Consider the following 19,176-nt stretch of genomic DNA (forward strand, 5'->3'; position numbering starts at 1 on the left):
AAGGTAAGAGTGTAGATTTGGTGTATCTGGATTTTCAGAAAGCATTTGACAAGGTGCCACATAAAAAGCTTGTAAAACAAATTATCTCTATAGGTGTGGAGAACAAGCTAGTAAAGTGGATAGAGTGGCTGGATGGAAGAAAGCAGAGGGTTGTTATAAATGGAGTTCAATCAAACTGGATTAATGTCACAAATGGGGTACCTCGGGGCTTAGTCTTAATACTGAAGTGCATGCCCTCAGGGCCCATTTAGTATGGGTGCAAAATTTCAGGTTCCTAGGTTCTTTCCTCTTGAAGCTATGACAGTCAACTTTTTATACACACCTTTCCTTATTTATGTTCCTTGCATTGTACTTTAATAATTAAAGGGCAAATATTTTAAAAGGCAAAGCTTTTTAACTAAATATTTTTCTTGTTTATTTAATTCTGTTTGTAGAAGGTTTTACTTTGAAATTTTCACTTTAAAAGAGGTATATTATATTTTTGTGTTGTATGCTGAAAATATAAATTTTTTACGTATTGTGCATTTGTTTCTTCTGAAGAGTTTTTATTTTGATTATTGTGTTATTTTTTTTAGCTAGCAGGGTATGATAGACAACAATGTTCGTTATGTTATGGGAGTCCTGTGTATGGGTGATCATAGCATACGTGCCTAGTCTGACTATAGGTTGTCATTTTCCTGTGATTTCTCCAGATTACATTGTGACTTTCTAATTGGTGTTAAACATAAATTATTGTCAGCTTGAGAACAAGCCTACAAAATTACTAACTTTTCCAAACTTCTAATTTTGGAGCATGCTAAATCTGGCTGAGATTGTGTGTAAAATTCAGCTTGAGGTGTTACTTGACTGATCAAAGAACTTATTTGTTTTTCATGGAATAGTTGCACTGTGTCCTCCTTTGCCACATACCTTGTGATTGTCACATGGAAAGATAGTTCTACATCTCTTCTCAGTAGTCTTTTTCTAATTTGGTCAACTACGAAGAGACTTGTGATTGCAGTTTGACACATTTTAGGAGAGATGTTGTTCAAAGGTTCTTTACTGTGCCAGATGTTTACACTTTTTATTGCTCTACCAGGTATTTTTTAGTTGTTTACCATCTTGGACATTCTTTGATTTTGTACCAGATGTTTTAAGTAATTGTCAAAAGTTCTGATTTAGCTACAACACAAGTTCATTGTTATGCACAGTGAATTTTTATATTGTATTCTGACTTGTTTATAGTTTGTTTTTTTTTACTTCTCTTTTATATGTTATTGTACAACAGGTGGACAATTCAGTGTAAAACTTCTTGATTAATAGCAGTTTATAAATTGTTGTTTGGGTAATGTGAAGAATGCTACTTATTAAATAATCCTTATATTTTGTACCAATGGTTGAAGATAAAATAATTACAAAAAAACTTGTTAGAAGACTATGGTCAAGACATGTTTCATTCCATTCAGACTGCACAAGAAACCATAGAAAAACTTTCTAAAATTAGTTACACATTGTAGATGTTTGATCAATATAAATATCATTAAAAGCTCTGATTAGAGTTACAGTATATGTTTTGTATAAACTGTCAGTCTTTTCACTATGTATCTTGTTAATCTTATTCTTTCTGTAGAATCTTCCCCAAAGAGAAGGGATCCTGAACTTGATTCTTGTAAATGAAATGGTAAGTTATTGTTTACTAGAATATGATTTTTTTATGCTGTGTAGAATTTTAACAATGAAGTATTCTCAACATTTATATTTTGCTTATCAGTACTAGATTTTTTGACCAATTATTTTATAATCTAGTAAACATTTTTTCTTGATCTTACAAAATGGCATAGTTTTCACACAAAAGTTGTTGAAAATTGCATTTCAGTTTAATTTTAAAATGTCAAAATTATTAAGCAGCATGATGAAGTGAGCGTTAAAGAATTTTTTAGTTTGGTTAAAAACATTCATTTTTTACTGGTTGGAGAAAGAACTTGAAATTACATTTGTTGGTAGTAAAGCACAAGCAGTGAACTCAAAGCTGGGAGAATTCATTAAACAGGTTGATTTTATGCAAGACATGGAAATAAACTTGTAAACTATGTTTCATGGAGTTGCTCTACAATTTTAACTAATTTATTGTAAAATTTTTAAGAGCATCATGTCTGTAAACTGTATAAAATAAACCATTGTTTCTAATATTCAAAATGGAAGAGCATACTGAGCACCTTTGGTGCCTATCAGTGAACTCTAAGATTTTATTAGGCTTTTTTCCTTTAAGCATTATCATCACTGCAGTAAGTAGATGAACAGTATATGTGTATTTAATGTGCATGTATAAGCTAGGTTCCATATACTTTTTCTTTCACCCCATCCTATCTTAGAAATTTTTTTTTAATCTGAGTAGAATTCAAAAACACGTAATTTTTATTAAAGCAAAACAATATTATTTGCTGAAATATTAAATATGAACTAACAAAATCTGCATGAATAAATACAAAATTACCTTACGTTATGTGACTGTTATTTTCAGACTTTGTCACAGTGTGCCTCTCATAAGTTTGATTTGAGAGGTTGCACTGTGCAATACCAGTCTGATGTGTCAAGATTGCTAAGAGATTTGACTTGGCAAGAGGAACAAAAGTTGTTTGAGATAATTTTCTCCGAGTTATTTTTCTAACAGCTTTTTTTTTCTTTTCATGTCACCAAACCTTTTTTAAATCCTTAAACCCGAGCAGATGCTGTAAGCTGAAAATCCCAACTTACCCATTGGGCAGTGACATTTGTCTCTTTTGCTGAAAACTAATCCAAACCATTTTATTAACCACTTTTTATAATTAGACCAGAAATTTTATAAGGTATGATGATAATTATTAGGACATCATGAAAATAATTCCAGCAGAATGCACAAAAAAATATGGGTTTAAAAAAAGTTAAAAAATAATAATTGCAGTTGGTGTCTTCCTTTGGTGCACTTCAACTCCCCATAGCTTCAGAACCACTATCCCTTGGTGCACTTCAACTCCCCATAGCTTCAGAACCACTATCCTTTGGTAATAGAATTAAACTTTATTTAACAGTTTAATTTTTCCTTCAGTATATAAAATTTGACTACACATGTTAGATGTGTTTATTTTGTTTACCTAATTAAATAGGTTTGTGAAGATGTAAGTGTGTCTGATGTAGCAAAAATGACAGGAGGTTTCTCAGGGAGTGATCTTCGAGAGTTATGCCGCATTGCTGCTTTGTATAGGGTGAGGGACTACCTTAAGGAAGAGGCAAAACAAAAAGAAGTAAGAGAATGGTAAGCCATATGTTATAAAATCTGTGGTGTTGAGTACGTGCTCAATAAAACACAACAGAAAATGTAATACCACTATTTATGATAAGTTGTGTTAAGCTGCAATGGATTTTTCTATGAGTTATTCTACTCACTTTAGAAGTGTGTGTAAATCTACCATAAATCACTGCCCAGACAAATCTTGATCCGAAATCCATACTGGGCTAATTTAAGGTTATGCAAAGAAAAAAAAACATTGTAATCTAGCATGATTTTGACAAAATACAGTACAAGGTCTATTGGTTCCATTGCTTTGCCAATTTTCAGCATTTAATATTGTTGCAGATGTAATATTGTTCTTATTTTGAGGTTGTAACTCTTCTTACAGACATACAGTTCTATTTTTAGAAACTACAGTCATTTCTTTACTCAACTTTCATGATATTCAGTAAATATTATGGTGCCAAAAGTTTTAATGACTGCTATGATGTATCCTAAAAGTGTCACAGAGTTAGTCCTTATGAGGTTAGGTATATATCTTGCAGGGTTTAGTAAGGATGGTTATAATTGAAACTGAGGTTTTCAATATCTCTTCAAAAAGTACTTTCAACTGCAGAATATTTTTAAATTAAAACTTATCAAAGTCTCAGCATTTTTACTGTCTGAAATAGTTTGCAAGTCTTATTTTAATCTCTGTTCTTTTATTGTATATATATAAAAAATGATAAATCTTCATGATGGCAGACTGTCCTGGAATTTCTTGACATGTTTGAATAAGTGATGCTACAGTGAAGAGGTTAGAATATGAAGAATGCAAAGTTGTATTCAGATGAACAGAAAAAGTTGCCCATTTAATAAATGCACAGCATGTGTTTTTTGTGGTCTGTTGTTAAGCATATGAACTCAGTGTAGGCATACTGCATGGAGCTTGAACCTAGCTGGCCCTACAGTGGTATGTCTCAGGGTTTATATTGCTCAAAATCAGGTTTCAGTTTCTGCAGTGGGCACAACACAGATTGCCCATAGTGTAGCTTTGTGCTTAATAACTATCTAACAGACAAACTGGACCTATCAGCTCCTGATGTGAATGATCCTCATTAAGTGCTTTCAAAGGAGAAGCAGCATTCAGGGTAACAAAAGAAGTGGCTGATATGGAGCAGACATTACAGATGCAAGATTTGTTATAGGAGAGCCATATGGTTTTATGATTGTTAGATTTATTCGGTACTACAGTTTTGGGAGATCATCTGGTATACAATTCAACAATAATCCCTGCTATGTGGTAGAGGCCAACTCTACAATGCTCTGCACATCTGTGCATTAGCTATGTAGTACAGGCAACATTATGGTTGCACCATGTTCATTGTGTTATTAGATTGCATATCTAATAATCACTGAACTAATAGGGATAAATTTAACTAAAATAGTAGGTATGTCAAGAGAGCTTGTGTTATTTGGTATTTCTGTAGGTGAGGTTTTACCCAAAACGTTAGGCGTGTCTTGACAGTTATACAATTTGGCTTATTTGAAAGATACTGTTATAAAGGAGATTGCAACTGTTTCTCTTGCAATGTATTAAACAGCTTTTAGCCACTTTGTGGGATGCATAAGAACACCTTCCTTAACTTTATACCCCACTTTCAAAGTGTAATTTATGCAGTGTGTAAGAAATTCATTATTAACTGCAACATCACATGTTGAGAAATTCTCTGGTGTTTTGAGTTATGATCTAAACTTTCAAGATATATCTAGCTAATGTGGAAATACACTATTTTTAGCAAATGCACCATTCAAATGTAGAGTGCACACCTGCATTTGAAACTTCAAAATTTAAGTAAGGTTAATTTTAACTGGATCTTAAGAATTGTGATCTTGTAATAATTATAGAGTGTAACTTGTAAAGAAAAATAAAGCATTTTTAAACAGTGCATTTCTTAATTTGTCTGCCCCTTCCAAAATATAGGTTTCATTTCTTAAGAAACTTTCACCCCTTGCAATTATCAATGTTTTGTTTCTTACATGATTTTCTCTCTGTGTTAGTAGTTTTATTGCCACAGCCCTTTTATGATGCTGTAGCTTACAGTTAGATGTTGGTTTGAACAGCAATTTATGGTTTCTTGAGATATTGTCTAGCTGGAGCTCTGTAAGGTTGAAAAATAAAGATAATGAGAGGAATTTAATATTTTCTAATTTCTTTAGACATAGTTCTCATATTAAATTATATATATATATTTGAAAGCTATGGAATTTTTTTCCTTGGACAAGATTTCACATAAGCCTAGGTAGTTGATGACTCAGATCCTCATTTTTTTGAATATTGTTGATAAGTTTATAGAAATGAATAAAAACCCTATAACCCGAGTGCTTTGGAAAGGTGGGGCAAACTGGGATAAGTTGATATAATTCAAATAATACACAGAAATAACTTAATATTTATCTTCAAGAATGTTGTTAGAAAAAATTACAATACTATTATACTTACCCTGACAAAGGTTAAGGTAATGCCATTTCGAAAGCAGAGTTCATAGGTCACTGATTTTTTTGATTTTTTTATTTTATTTAGAAGTTGTATGACTACTGTAATTGGCAAAATAATGAATCAGAAATTCTAAGAAGAAAGAAAGTATTTTTAATGTTGCTTAGAACAGTGACTTGCAATTAAACTTAGAGAAATAATGAATCAAATGCTGAACTTAGGTAGTATTTAGTTTGTACCAAGTCTCGTGCAATATCAATCAGAATGTCACTCATAGCTCAGATCAGTTTCCAGCACTTGTTGAAAGCTAAAATCAATCAGATCCCACAGAAATTTTATAAAATTCTTATTTATTTGTTCAATATATGAATGTAGACTTAAAAGAAAAAATTATTTATTGCACTCATCTCTCTAACGTGCATTAAAGTTAGATATATCAATATTTCCCAGGATGTGTATGCAACCTGATCAGTAACACCTCTATAGTTCCTAAAGGATTATATAATTTTATTTTTTGGCTTTCTATGGATTTGATATGTAAAATGTTAAAAAGAAATACACAGTTTCTCCCTATCTATTAATTACCCTGTTATTTTTAATAAACGTTCTGTGTATGTATACACTAGTGAATATAAAAAATTTGTCTTAACCCTGATCACAAATCCAAAATGTATTTGTTTGGCAAAATTTAGATTTTCAATTATTTTACAAGTTTATAAGATAAACTTTTATTAATTTTGTATAGCAAAGATGAAGAAAATTATTATGATGCTCTTCGACCAATCAGCATGGAAGATTTTATTTGTGCCCTAGAGAAAATGAAATACTCGAAAGTGCATTCGCTGTCAGCTATACAGTCAATTCCTGTAGACTGAACAAAATGATATTCTAGCCCTCATTGTTTTGTGATAACTTGCTAAGTTTATTAGAAATGTAGAGATTTGTCTGCAAACATTTTATAAAAGACAAGCTTGAGATGGTCATGGATAATTAGATGTTACTCACCTAATAGAGAAATCAACTTAGATAATTTAAGAAAATGACACCATCTTCTAATGGACAAAAAATTATTTTCTAACTTCTGGTTGACTAGTGGTTTTTAGAAATTTCAGATCAACGACAAAAAGTTTGAAATTTCTTATTCTACCTGTAAGACCTTAGTAAATTAGAAATTGATACACCAAGTTTACTAAAATTCAAATTTTTGTGCATTTAAATCTGAAGTAATCGTTCTAACAATGTATAGGTACCCAAAATTAAAAAACAACAGTCTTTTAGTTACTAAATTATACATGCCTTACAACATAGGAAAATAAAATCCCTTTATTTCTTTCCTGTACGAAAATATGAAAATATACAGTTTTAAACTTCTTAGAGTATCTTATTGTTGTTACTAGACTAGTAAATAGTATTGCAGTTTTATGGCACAAATGAAAATATTGAAACTCAAGAATGGAAAAAATAGTAGCTTTCTTCCTTTCCAAAAACTTGTTAGAAACACAAAGAAGCTCAGTACACTGTTGTATGATACTGAAATTAGAGCTTCAGTTTTGAAAACATGAACTCTATTTTGTATGTACTTGTTACATAAAATTAGTTTAATACAAATGGAACATAGCATTTTTCTATATACTACACGAACATATAATGTTGAAAATAAATGTTATTTTTATCTCTTTTTTTTTTTTAAACAATAGTTTACATCCTAATATTGGAACTAATTAAGCAACGTGACAAATTGCACTAGTATACTAATATCACAAATTTAGTAAAAGTTAAAATCTTTGGTTAAATGGAAGAACTGGAGTATGTACAAATCTAATATTAAGAGAACAATGTTAAACATTTTACATCTCTTATGTGTATACTGAGAACGATATAAATAGCATTACTCCATTAATGTCATTTTTAATATTATTTTAAGTTGAAACTTAGCATTCCTGTCATTGAGAATAAAATCATTTGTATAAGAGAGTTGTAGAGGTATCTATATACAAAAAAAAAAAATTGGTCAAATCAATTTAATATCTGAAGGTCTTGGAAGTTTGGGATTTATACAACCAAACACACAGTTTTACTGTTAATGTAGAACTCTAGGTAAACAGCTTATGGTATAGACTAAAGAAATTGTGACACGTCATTTCACTGAACAGAAAATCTGTTACTCATATTAAAAATTCCTTGTACAAGTTAAGTGGTTTAAATTAAACATTTGTTCCAACAAAGAAAAAAGCACTAGTAGTATTTATTATCACACATCTACTTAGTGAAGTTCAACAGTTTTAGTTTTGGAAACTAAAAAGACCTTTTATCCACTGCATGCAGAAATAAGTTGGGTTCAAATTTCAAACTCTTAAACCTTTACTGATAGATTGTATGAAAATCTTGTATTTGTCAGGTTTTTTCATTTTTTCTTTTCCACATAATTGAATGAATGAATATATAGGTTTTAAATTTTGGCTAAACATAAACTCTACATGAAAAACAATGAAAAATGCTTTACTTAAACCCAACATCGGGTGTTCCACCAAAAACGTATATTACACTATTTGAGATAAAACCTAATTAACCTGTTCCACCGATACTAGTCGCCCACTCTTGGGGAAGGTCGCTGACGGTCTAGTCTTGAGAGAAGAGAATGCAGTTCTACTCCTTGGTTAACAGAAAAACCTCTTTGTTTTTCCATGGCTGTGGTCTGATTCGCCATTTCTAGAAGTAGTTTAATCATTTACTTAACTTTTAATAACTTTGTATTTCAGGAACACAGCTAATATTGTTACAGTATTATAATGAACATTATATACAAGATCTTGAAAAATGTGTACTTAAATACAGAATCAGTCTTAGTCCATAATATTTACTACCTCCACTATGCAAGATTCATCTGATTCTAAGCCTTTTACCAAAAAGAAAAACAAGGCAGAATAGTGGTGCTTTTTTAGGGTATGGCTTCATTAACTGTAGAAATGGAAACCAAGATTCCAAGCTACAGTGCATTATTTGTAGAGAAGTTCTTGCTAACAAGAGCTTACAACTGTCAAAATTAAAAAGACACTTAGAAGCACAACATACAGCCCTTGTTGATAATCTCTTTGAATACTTCAAAAGGAGAAAACATGAATTAAAGCTATCAGCACAAGTGCTTAGTAAGTCAACCACCCTAAATGATAAAGGACTACTGGCATCATATTTAGTTGCATATGTTACACAACAGAAAATGGCTTACACAGTTGCTGAAAAACTTATTCTCCCAGCTTCTCTGGATCAGCAGTCATCAAAAATTCTATGCACTATAAAAATTGATATCACAATATCTTTGAGAATACGTACCATTGCAGAGCATTTAGAAACCAAGCTCATTACATATCTACTGTCTGCTTCTCTGGATATAGTGCATAGAATTTTTGATGACTTCTGAAAAATTGATATCGCAATATCTTTGAGAATACGTACCATTGCAGAGCATTTAGAAACCAAGCTCATTACATATCTACTGTCTGCTGGGGATTTTGTAATCCAACTTGATGAGAGCACTGACATTTCAAATTGTAAAATATTATTATTTTATGTGAGAAATGTATGGAAGATTTACTGTGTTGTCTAACCTTAACAAAAAACACAACAGGGTCAGAGATATTCAATGCACTGGATGACTGCATAGTTGGAAAATACAAGTTGGACTGGGCTAATGGTAAAGGAATTACAAATGATGATGCAGCAAACATGAACGGTAGAAATAGTGGAGTTGTAAAAAAAATATCTGAGGCAACTGGTAATAACATTAATTGGAATCACTGTTCACCATGAAACCTTGGTTTCCAAGGATATTCCTAATAATCTCATTGTAGCTTTAAAAGAAGTGGTTAATATAATTAAGGGAAGCTCGATTAATAGTCAGCCTTTTAAAGTGATTTTAGATATGGGATCCAATCATAATCATTTAATGTATCACATTGAAGTTCCGTATTTGTAAGGGACAGGGTCCTTACAAGGGTGCATAATATAATAGAAGAGATTCTCCTTTTTCTAGTTGAAAAAAAAGTCAGGTTTGGCAGATTTGTTTTTGTAATGACAATTGTATAATGAAGTTGTCATATTTATCTAACATTTTTTTTCACTTCTGAATGAGCTTAATTTGAAGCTAAAAGGAAGAGACAACGATTTGTTGTGACATTGTGAACAGAGCCAAGTATTTCAAAAATCATTACTATTGTGGCAAGCCAGACTTTGAGGTGATCACCTGAGCTACTACCTGTTCCCAACACTTGCAACACCTTGAAGAGAACAGTGTCAATGAAGAAAAGCTGAACGAGATAAAATGTGCCATACAGTTACATATCTCTGCTTTGTCTGACAATTTTATTCAATTTTTCTGAAGAGAAGTTGAAAGTTTTGAAAGAAAAGCACTGTGTGAAAGCTCTTTGTGCTTTTGAAAACCCTGAATTTATTACAGGACTTAACTTGACACCTAAACAAGAAAATGAGCTGCTCCATCTCACCTGCAACAGTACACAAATGAAACACAAATTATCAAATTTGTCATCATTTTGGATCAGTGTTTCCAAAGAATATCCACTTTTAAGTAAGATGAGTGTTTTTCTGTTGCTACCTTTTACAACAACTTACATGTGGGAAATTGGATCTTCCACTCTCACAAGGTTAAAAATGAAAGAGAGAAACAGACTCAGTAGCACAGCGTGGCACATTCATTACGTGATCCAGATTGGGGCAAAATAGTGAGCAACAGGAAGGCCCACTTGTCACATTAAGTAATTCAAACTGATTTCTTAGCTGTATATTTACTGAAGTAAATTTCTTTTGAGTAACATCTAATGTTTACATGAAGTTAAAGGGTTGAAGTTACCATACCAATTAATATAATTTCAGAAATATTCTTGTCAGACAACTTTTTTCCCCTTTTGGGAGGGGGGGGGGAATCAAGGGTGTGTGCAATTTTCTTGCACTGGGTCATGGGACAAAGTTTGAAGAACACTGCTCTACACAAAGCAGCAGAGGGATTTTGTCTCTTGTTAAAGGTAAGATAAACACTAAAGAAAGCAGAAAAACCTAATACAAAGCAATAAGGGAACTTAAACCTTGTTAAAGACAGGGAGCATTCTATACTTTAAGAAAAGATGAATCAACATAGATCAGCAGAAAAACCTATATTTCTTGATGATGGCAGAATTAACTAACAGAAGCAAAGTAATATCAACCTTGGTTGAACCCCAGAACATAAGTCCATATTTCTTGTTGAAGAATAGAAGAACTCTCCCAAATAATAAAAAAAAAAGGTAGATTTGATAAATGAGGATACATGCTATACAAAGCAGTGGTGCACAACTCAATTTTTTGTTGGGTCCAATTTGGAATGTGATTGAGACTTGGCAGGCCATCATATTTCTTCCTCCGAACAATTTTTGACCCCTTTGCATTTTCTACTAACTCTGAAGGCTTTTAAATGGTGATGCAGAAACTATTAATAACAGACAAAACTGGGTGTACTTAACAATTCTATAAATAACAGTAAAATGTACTCAATAAAAACTACTGACTACGTCACGAGATGTGAACAAACAAATTACATTAAATTTATTGTACTCCACTTACAACAATATTCTTAGTGCTGTAGTGACATGGTGCTTAAAACTAATGAATGAAACAGGTCATGATCTTTGGGGGTTAAAAATATTTCCATCAAATTTTTAAAGATTTCAACTATGCGCACTATAATTTCGTGTCATGGGCTGTACAAAAGAAGCTGGCAGAACAAAATTTTTAGCCAGTTTTGCCTTTAACAAAAATTAATACTTAATAGAAAAGGTTCACCGTTTCTTTAAAATAGTTTTCTTGCTGTTTTGTAAAGGAGGTAACTTTCTCTTCTTCAACAATAGTAGTAGTTTTTCTACTGCAGTGATGCAAAACATATGGCCCATGGGCCAAACACTAAAGGATCTACTTTTGTTAAAGATGGGAAAGTTTGGTAGAAGAGACTGAGAAGATGTAGTCACTTGTATGTTATCAAAAACAAGTATCAAGCGGAATTTCTCTGCATCATACACGAAAGGGATAGCAATCAAAGAATGCTGAACTGAATGCAAATTATAACATTCAATTTTTGAAATTGAAAATAAAAAAAATCTACTAAGAGCAGTTAACACAGAGTAAAATGTTGTTTACCTGATATAGCTTTTAGCATTTTCAGCTTTGGACTGTAAGGAATGCCTAAATTTTGGAGATCTTTGTCTGTCAATCTTAGGAATATTCCAAGGTCAATCTAAATAAAACCAAAAATTCAATCAATTTTAATGAAGTTTTGGTCTTAACTTTACTATCACATCATGCTAAGATCCTTGTTTTACATTACAACAGAAATATATGCTGCGTAACATTTTCGAAGACATCTATGTTTTAAAACTAGCTTAAAACAACACTCAATCATTGCTATGTCTTACAATTACAGAGCTTAGACAGCCAAACATATGTTTAACTGGGCTATAAACTTACCTCATTTTGTAAAAATAAATCAGTGTACTTCATCAGTCCTAACTTACAAAAGAGTTCTGGTAAGTCTTTCACCTCTTCCAATAATGATACTGGCTCTTTTGGGTATACACTATCAAAGTAATTACTGTTGCAGAAAAGACTATCTTCTAGAAAAAAAAGTGGTAATATCTCAGTAATAAATGCCATTGTTCTAACTATAAGCCATAAATTAATAACCAGTAAATCATCTTAACTGTTTCTACCTCTTTCTAAACTTGTATCTTCACAAACTAAATCCATTCCAAAACTTAAAGTTTAGATCTACATAGCTTTATCACACACTTAGTTCAAACATTCAGTAGAAAATAGTAGTAATGTTAAGTACACAACTTTATTAAGAGTTTACCATATAGAAATCAGTTATTCTCATATAACTTTTCATTACAACTAAATAACCAAAACTAAGTGTATTCCCTTAAAAACTTCATTGGAAGCCCATAGACTGGCAAAACCTGGATAAAGTCAAAAGGATAAATACTTAAAAAAGCAGAATTTCATTTGAACCCATAAAGAAGCAATTAAGTTCCAAATTTCATGTTAGTTTAGTGTAAGTTTTTGAAGAATAACAATAATACCACACACATTTCAATATTTATAGTTGTTTTTTTTAATGACCTAATACAATCACTAATGGAAGGTACAAGATTTTGAGTACTTTATATGGTTATAATCATTATTGTTTATTTTAAGCATAGATTATGTAGAAACGATACATACCATCTTGGAAGTGATGATTCTGCTCCATTAATTTGAAATTTTGAACACTTGCAAGATCTTTATGGTTAAATCCCCACTCTGAACTAAAATCATACTGTTCCTCCTGTATCATTGAATAAAATAAAACATCAGTACATAACACTAGAATGCTAGTAACACAAATTTAATTCTTTACAGCTGTGAACTCAAAATGAAAATCAACATTTCTTATTACATGATATCAAAACAATTATAATAACGGTAACAAATTCTAGTGGCATTATTAGGTCATGCAAATTTGAAGTGTGTAACAGACTAAATTAAAATGCTTAGTTTATTAATAAAATAAATTATTAACACTAGCCTTTTGCAATCATTCATGTGTGTAAATCAAAGGTAAAATGAATAGTTCACATTGGTATGAGCTTCAGTCTTACCTTCAGTGTTTCAAAATCATCTCGCTTTCGACATTCTCGCAATTTGTTTCTAAATAAATACTCTGGTGTTGATTTTGAAAATCCCTGTCCAGACCAGACACTTGTAGGAACCCTAGCCTCAGCACTGACAGGACGTTGCATTGCTATAAAATTGAAAAAAATGAGAAATTGGTCATAATGATTTTTATTGTATTTTTTTTCATTAAACTCATTACTACGATGATCATTAAAGTTCAATATCTTTAGCACACCTTTTAAAATTTTCAAGGAAACAATATCACTTACGTAAGTGAATTCTGTGAAATTATTGAGTTACTTCCCTAAACCTGTACTAATTACAAACATACAGTTAAGAAATACACACAACCAAGTGGCACATTGAAAATCTTTATTAAAACTGCAGAAACTTGCATTATGTTAAACAAGAAGTTAAGTATACTGGAAATCTGTTTTATTCAAATAGTTTTCAGCAACACAAAACATGCCCACTAAGAAAAGAAAAAAAAAAGGCCAGGTGAGTTTTAAATATTAGTTATGCTATATTTTCATTGACATCATAAAACTTACCTTTGAAGCTTTGGACCAATCTGATTTTTTATTTTGCATTTGTTCTAAATTTGTCTTGTTTTTCCGGTATCTCTCAAATTCATAGCCAAATATTCTAAGTTCTTAAAATCCATAACATGTGTACACTAATTCAAGTTTATTGCTGAACCTTGATATTTAAAATAATTCTTTAATCATTTTGAAAAAGTTGGGTTATTGAAAATACCCTGTTTTACCCTTAGTAGCTAAGAACATTCCTTCTTCATAACCAAATGGGAAGTCATTCTTAAGTACCCTCTCACAGCCAACAGCTTTGGGATCACACCCATTCTTGTGGTCTGAAACGCTTTTGTAGTGATGAAATGGTCCACTACACAGAAGAAATTTCAAAACACAAAAATTACTACATCAATAAAATTATGAACTTCAAGTACAAAATACATTCAGAATCTTTAATTACACAAGCCTGGTAATATAAACTTCATGAAAGTTGTTTTGTTTTTAATAATGGATATTCCATAATTCAGCTATGCAGATTTTGAAAATAATTTTTTTCTATTATATAAAGATTTTTTACAAGTTGGGAAGAAAAAAACTCTTACTTAGATCAAATTATTATTTCGTTTACCACAATAAACATTTCTTATTATTATGTTTGTTAACAAAAATACAAACTGAAGAAAAGGGAAGAACACTGATGTCAAATGAATATGCATACTCATTCATCCTGATTTTTTTTTGTGAAATCTACATCTTTTAGTCTCCAAACTGTGTTATGGTCTTTCTTTTATGTATTGCATTATGACGTTTTGTGAAAAATATGTAAATAGTCAGATCCAGCATATAGGAATTACTGTAGAACATGTAAATATTTCAAGACAATAAAACCATTGAAGGCTTGTGTTAGTGAAGCACTTGTGCTTAACTATAATAATTGTCAATAATGCACCAGCTACCACACTCTAAATACTAAGACTACTTGGTTACATATAGTGTTGTACATGGTTTTCGACAAAACACTTACAGTATTTCAGGTTTTGAAAAGCTTATATGTTCATGTCAAGGTGATCATTTAACCTTTTAATGCAAACTTAGGTCCACAGTACTTCTAATAACAGTATCAATCTTCTAAACAAAGAACTAATCAAAGTAAAATAAAATTGTAAAAGCTTATAGGATAAGTATGCCTGACAATAGAAAGTGTTTTGATTCAACATAGAAAAATTTTATTTTATGTTACTTTGCTAGTAAAGATGTGGAGACTGTTCTTGATAAAGATGGGCCACCTGTTCCACCTGCCATTGATAATCCAAGACTGCTTTCCTTGTTCATAGACAAACCTCTCCCTGAAATGGGTCGTGGACAACCTGTAGTTCCTGGAAAGCATGGTTGCTTATCCCATCCATATGGCTTGCCTAGTAATTTAACACAAACGTGCATAAAAATTACTTAAGGAGATTACAAAATAAAGAAAGATTTTTATTCTAACTTTAAACTTTTCTTTACACTTTTAAAAACACACACTCCTATACCGGTGTGAAGTACATGATGGTGTTAAGTACTTGACACAAGTAAAGGACTTAAATAAACATAAAATTTGTTGAAAAACCCGATCTTTCTTGAACAACAGTCAGTTTGGATTTAACTTTGAGTAAGTAAGCTTTCTTTAATAAGAATTAATTTACTCTTCAGTCTTTGTGAACCCTTCCCTTGGGTGTTAATCAGTGAGTAAAAAGAACATCCATTATTATTCCATCAGTTTAAATTTCTTTCATGAGTAAGAAGGCCTTCCTGTAAAGTTCCATCAGTTTAGGTTTCACTCAGTGAGTAAGAAGATCCTTCCACAAGTTTTGGTTTCATTCAATGAGTAAAAGTCCTTTAAAATTACTTGAGTTTAACTAAATGAGTAATAAGGTCCTTCAAAGTTCTGTCAGTTTAAGTTTCACTTGGGGAATAAGAAGGACTTCCTGTCAAGTCCCATCAGCAGTTTAGGTTTCAACTAGTAAAAAAAAAAATCATTACATTAAAAAAAAAAGGTTTCTCTCTGAGTAGATAGATTTTTCAGTAGGATGCTCTTAATTTTTTAGGTTTCAACTTCTGGAAAAAAAAAAAGTTTTTCCTTCTATCAAAGTCCTATACTAGGAAGAAAATATCACCGAAATATTAATTTTTTCCAATGAAAAAACCTACTTTATCTGAATCCCAAGAAGATGAACAAATTCGAATATCTCCCATTTTCTTTGTTCTTTTAAGATGAATACATTGGTCGTGATTTTTTTATCCTACATGTTTCATTGAACAGCTTTTCTTTCACTGGTGAAAAATTACTGTATTTGAAAAATAAGAATTTTCAAAATAAACTTGTTAAAGTAACAGTGAGTAAACTTCTTTATATCAAATGTTGAAGAAGTTCTTCTTCAATCCTTATCCTTTAACTTTAAAATCAGAAAACAAGTATTTATACTAACCCTTATCTGAGATTAAAACATTCCGATCATCTGCAGTCCCAAGTTTGTTGGAAAATTCTGAACATATGGAGTGGATTGGACTTTGTCTTGGACTGATGTTTGGACTAGAAATACTACTGCTCCTACTGCTGTTGCTCCCAGAAAACTCTGTGAGAAGAAAGCAGCTAGTACAGTTCACAGTTACTAGAAACCTAGAAGATACTTTAACAAGCTAAAAAATTTAAATGACAGGATCACCATGAAAAATAATTACCAAACATCACCATAACTGAAATAAATCTCCCCATTACAGAAATGCCTGACTCTCAATGACTTATAGAATCCCCATTAAAGAAATACTTAACATGCATCACCTTAACAGACAGAATTGCAATAAAAATAAAAATATTTAAGATACATCACTATAATCTGCAATAAAATGTAATTTGTAGTCAGATCAGATTAAGGACTGAAGATATGATAAAACATTAACAGAGTAATATTAAAGATCTCAGTCAAAGGCCTTCATTAGTCTGAACAATAGATGAGATTAATGATGGTTGGAGACGGCTTGAATGGGTAATGAAGGAAAACTTTAATAAAAGTTTAACATAACAGCAAATGTACAATACTTCTAGGTTTAGTAATGAATCATTCCATATAGTGTATTGTTAACTGATTACTTCTACTTTTAGTAATGAATCATTCCATACAGTGTATTGTTGACTGATTACTTCTATGTTTACTGATGAATCATTCCATATAGTGTATTGTTAACTGATAAATTCTATGTTTACTAATGAATCTTTCCATACAGTGTATTGTTAACTGATTACTTCTATGTTTACTATTGAATCTTTCTATATAGTGTATTGTAAACTGATTACTTCTAGGTTTAGTAATGAATCATTCCATATAGTGTATTGTTAACTGATTACTTCTATGTTTACTATTGAATCATCCCATACAGTGTATTGTAAACTGATACTTCTAGGTTTAGTAATGAATCATTCCATATAGTGTATTGTTAACTGATTACTTCTACTTTTAGTAATGAATCATTCCATACAGTGTATTGTTAACTGATCAATTCTGTGTTTACTGATGAATCATTCCATATAGTGTATTGTTGACTGATTAATTCTATGTTAACTAATGAATCGTTTAATACGGTGTATTGAAAACTGATTAGTTCTAGGTTTACTGATGAATCATTCCATATAGTGTATTGTTGACTGATTAATTCTATGTTTACTAATGAGTCATTCCATACAGTGTATTGTTAACTGATTAATTCTGTGTTTACTGATGAATCATTCCATATAGTGTATTGTTGACTGATTAATTCTATGTTTACTAATGAATCATTCCATATACTGTATTGTTAACTGATTAATTCTATGTTTACTGATGAATCATTCCATACAGTGAATTGTAAACTGATTACTTCTAGGTTTAGTAATGTATCTTTCAATACAGTGTATTGAAAACTGATTACATCTAGGTTTAGTTATGAATCATTCCATATAGTGTATTGTTAACTGATTACTTCTGTTTATTAATGAATCATTTAATACAGTGTATTGTTAACTGATTACTTCTATGTTTACTAATGAATCATTCCATACAGTGTATTGTTAACTGATTAATTCTGTGTTTACTGATGAATCATTCCATACAGTGTATTGTAAACTGATTACTTTTAGGTTTAGTAATGAATCATTTAATACAGTGTATTGTTAACTGATTACTTTTAGGTTTAGTAATGAATCATTTAATACAGTGTATTGTTAACTGATTACTTCTATGTTTACTAATGAATCATTCCATACAGTGTATTGTTAACTGATTAATTCTGTGTTTACTGATATATCATTCCATAAAGTGTATTGTAAACTGATTACTTCTAGGTTTAGAAAAGTATTTTCAATACAGTGCATTGAAAACTGATTACTTCTAGGTTTAGTAATGTATCATTGAATACAGTATATTGTTAACTGGTCATGTCGAAATTTAGTATTGTTTGTTTGTTTGAAGCTAAGGACAAAGCTACACAATGGGCTATCTGTACTCTGCCCACCACAAGTATTGACACCCAATTTCTAGCACTGTTCTAGATTTAGTAATGAATCATTTGATAAAGTATATTGCTAATGATAGGTATAGTCTTTATATTTGGATACCCTTAGTAATCACTTAAGTTAAAGGAATTGAAGAGTAACTAAATGTTTTAATATAAAAAGGTCACAGGTTTGATATGAAAGAGACCTATGAATATTTGTTGGATATACAAGATTATTTAGTGTAAAAGTTATTATTTAGTTCATGTAGTAATCTAATAGTTAATGATTATTTAGTTTTCATAACAAGTGTGTTAAAGTTATAATAATGGTTGGAGACGGCTTGAATGGGTAATGAAGAAAAACTTTAATATATGTTTAATATAACAGCAAATTTTGTCGAAACATATAGTGTATTGTTAACTGATTCTAATGAATCATTCCTGTATTGTTAACTGATTACTTTTATGTTTATTTATATGGAATGATTCATTAGTAAACACAGAATTAATCAGTTAACAATACACTGTATGGAATGACTCATTAGTAAACATAGAATTAATCAGTTAACAATAAACTATATGGAATGATTCATCAGTAAACATAGAAGTAATCAGTTAACAATAAACTATATGAAATGATTCATTAGTAAACATAGAAGTAATCAGTTAACAATACACTATATTAAATGATTCATTAGTAAACATAGAAGTAATCAGTT

At 30.9% G+C, this 19,176-nt stretch overlaps 2 protein-coding genes across 3 annotated transcripts in view; one reads left to right on the forward strand and one right to left on the reverse strand.

Moving 5' to 3' along the window:
• The window catches only part of LOC106464540 (ATPase family AAA domain-containing protein 1-B-like), a 34,984-nt gene extending 27,887 nt beyond the window's left edge, over positions 1-7,097 (forward strand). For both annotated transcript variants that reach the window (XM_022392271.1, XM_013924685.2), the window contains 3 exons: positions 1,610-1,660; positions 3,123-3,271; positions 6,469-7,097. In XM_022392271.1, the coding sequence (XP_022247979.1) occupies positions 1,610-1,660; positions 3,123-3,271; positions 6,469-6,598 (330 nt within the window). In that variant the 3' untranslated portion in view covers positions 6,599-7,097. The remainder of the gene's footprint in view (positions 1-1,609; positions 1,661-3,122; positions 3,272-6,468) is intronic.
• Positions 7,098-7,748: 651 nt separating this feature from the next.
• The window catches only part of LOC106464542 (protein bicaudal C homolog 1-B-like), a 63,173-nt gene continuing 51,745 nt past the window's right edge, over positions 7,749-19,176 (reverse strand). The window contains 8 exon segments of the mRNA XM_013924686.2: positions 7,749-8,432; positions 11,904-12,000; positions 12,231-12,376; positions 12,987-13,089; positions 13,403-13,545; positions 14,185-14,318; positions 15,189-15,363; positions 16,417-16,563. Coding sequence (XP_013780140.2) covers positions 8,308-8,432; positions 11,904-12,000; positions 12,231-12,376; positions 12,987-13,089; positions 13,403-13,545; positions 14,185-14,318; positions 15,189-15,363; positions 16,417-16,563 — 1,070 coding nt within the window. The 3' untranslated portion in view covers positions 7,749-8,307.

This window comes from Limulus polyphemus, unplaced genomic scaffold (assembly GCF_000517525.1).
Source record: "Limulus polyphemus unplaced genomic scaffold, Limulus_polyphemus-2.1.2 Scaffold1682, whole genome shotgun sequence".
NCBI classification, from domain to species: Eukaryota; Metazoa; Arthropoda; class Merostomata; order Xiphosura; family Limulidae; genus Limulus; species Limulus polyphemus.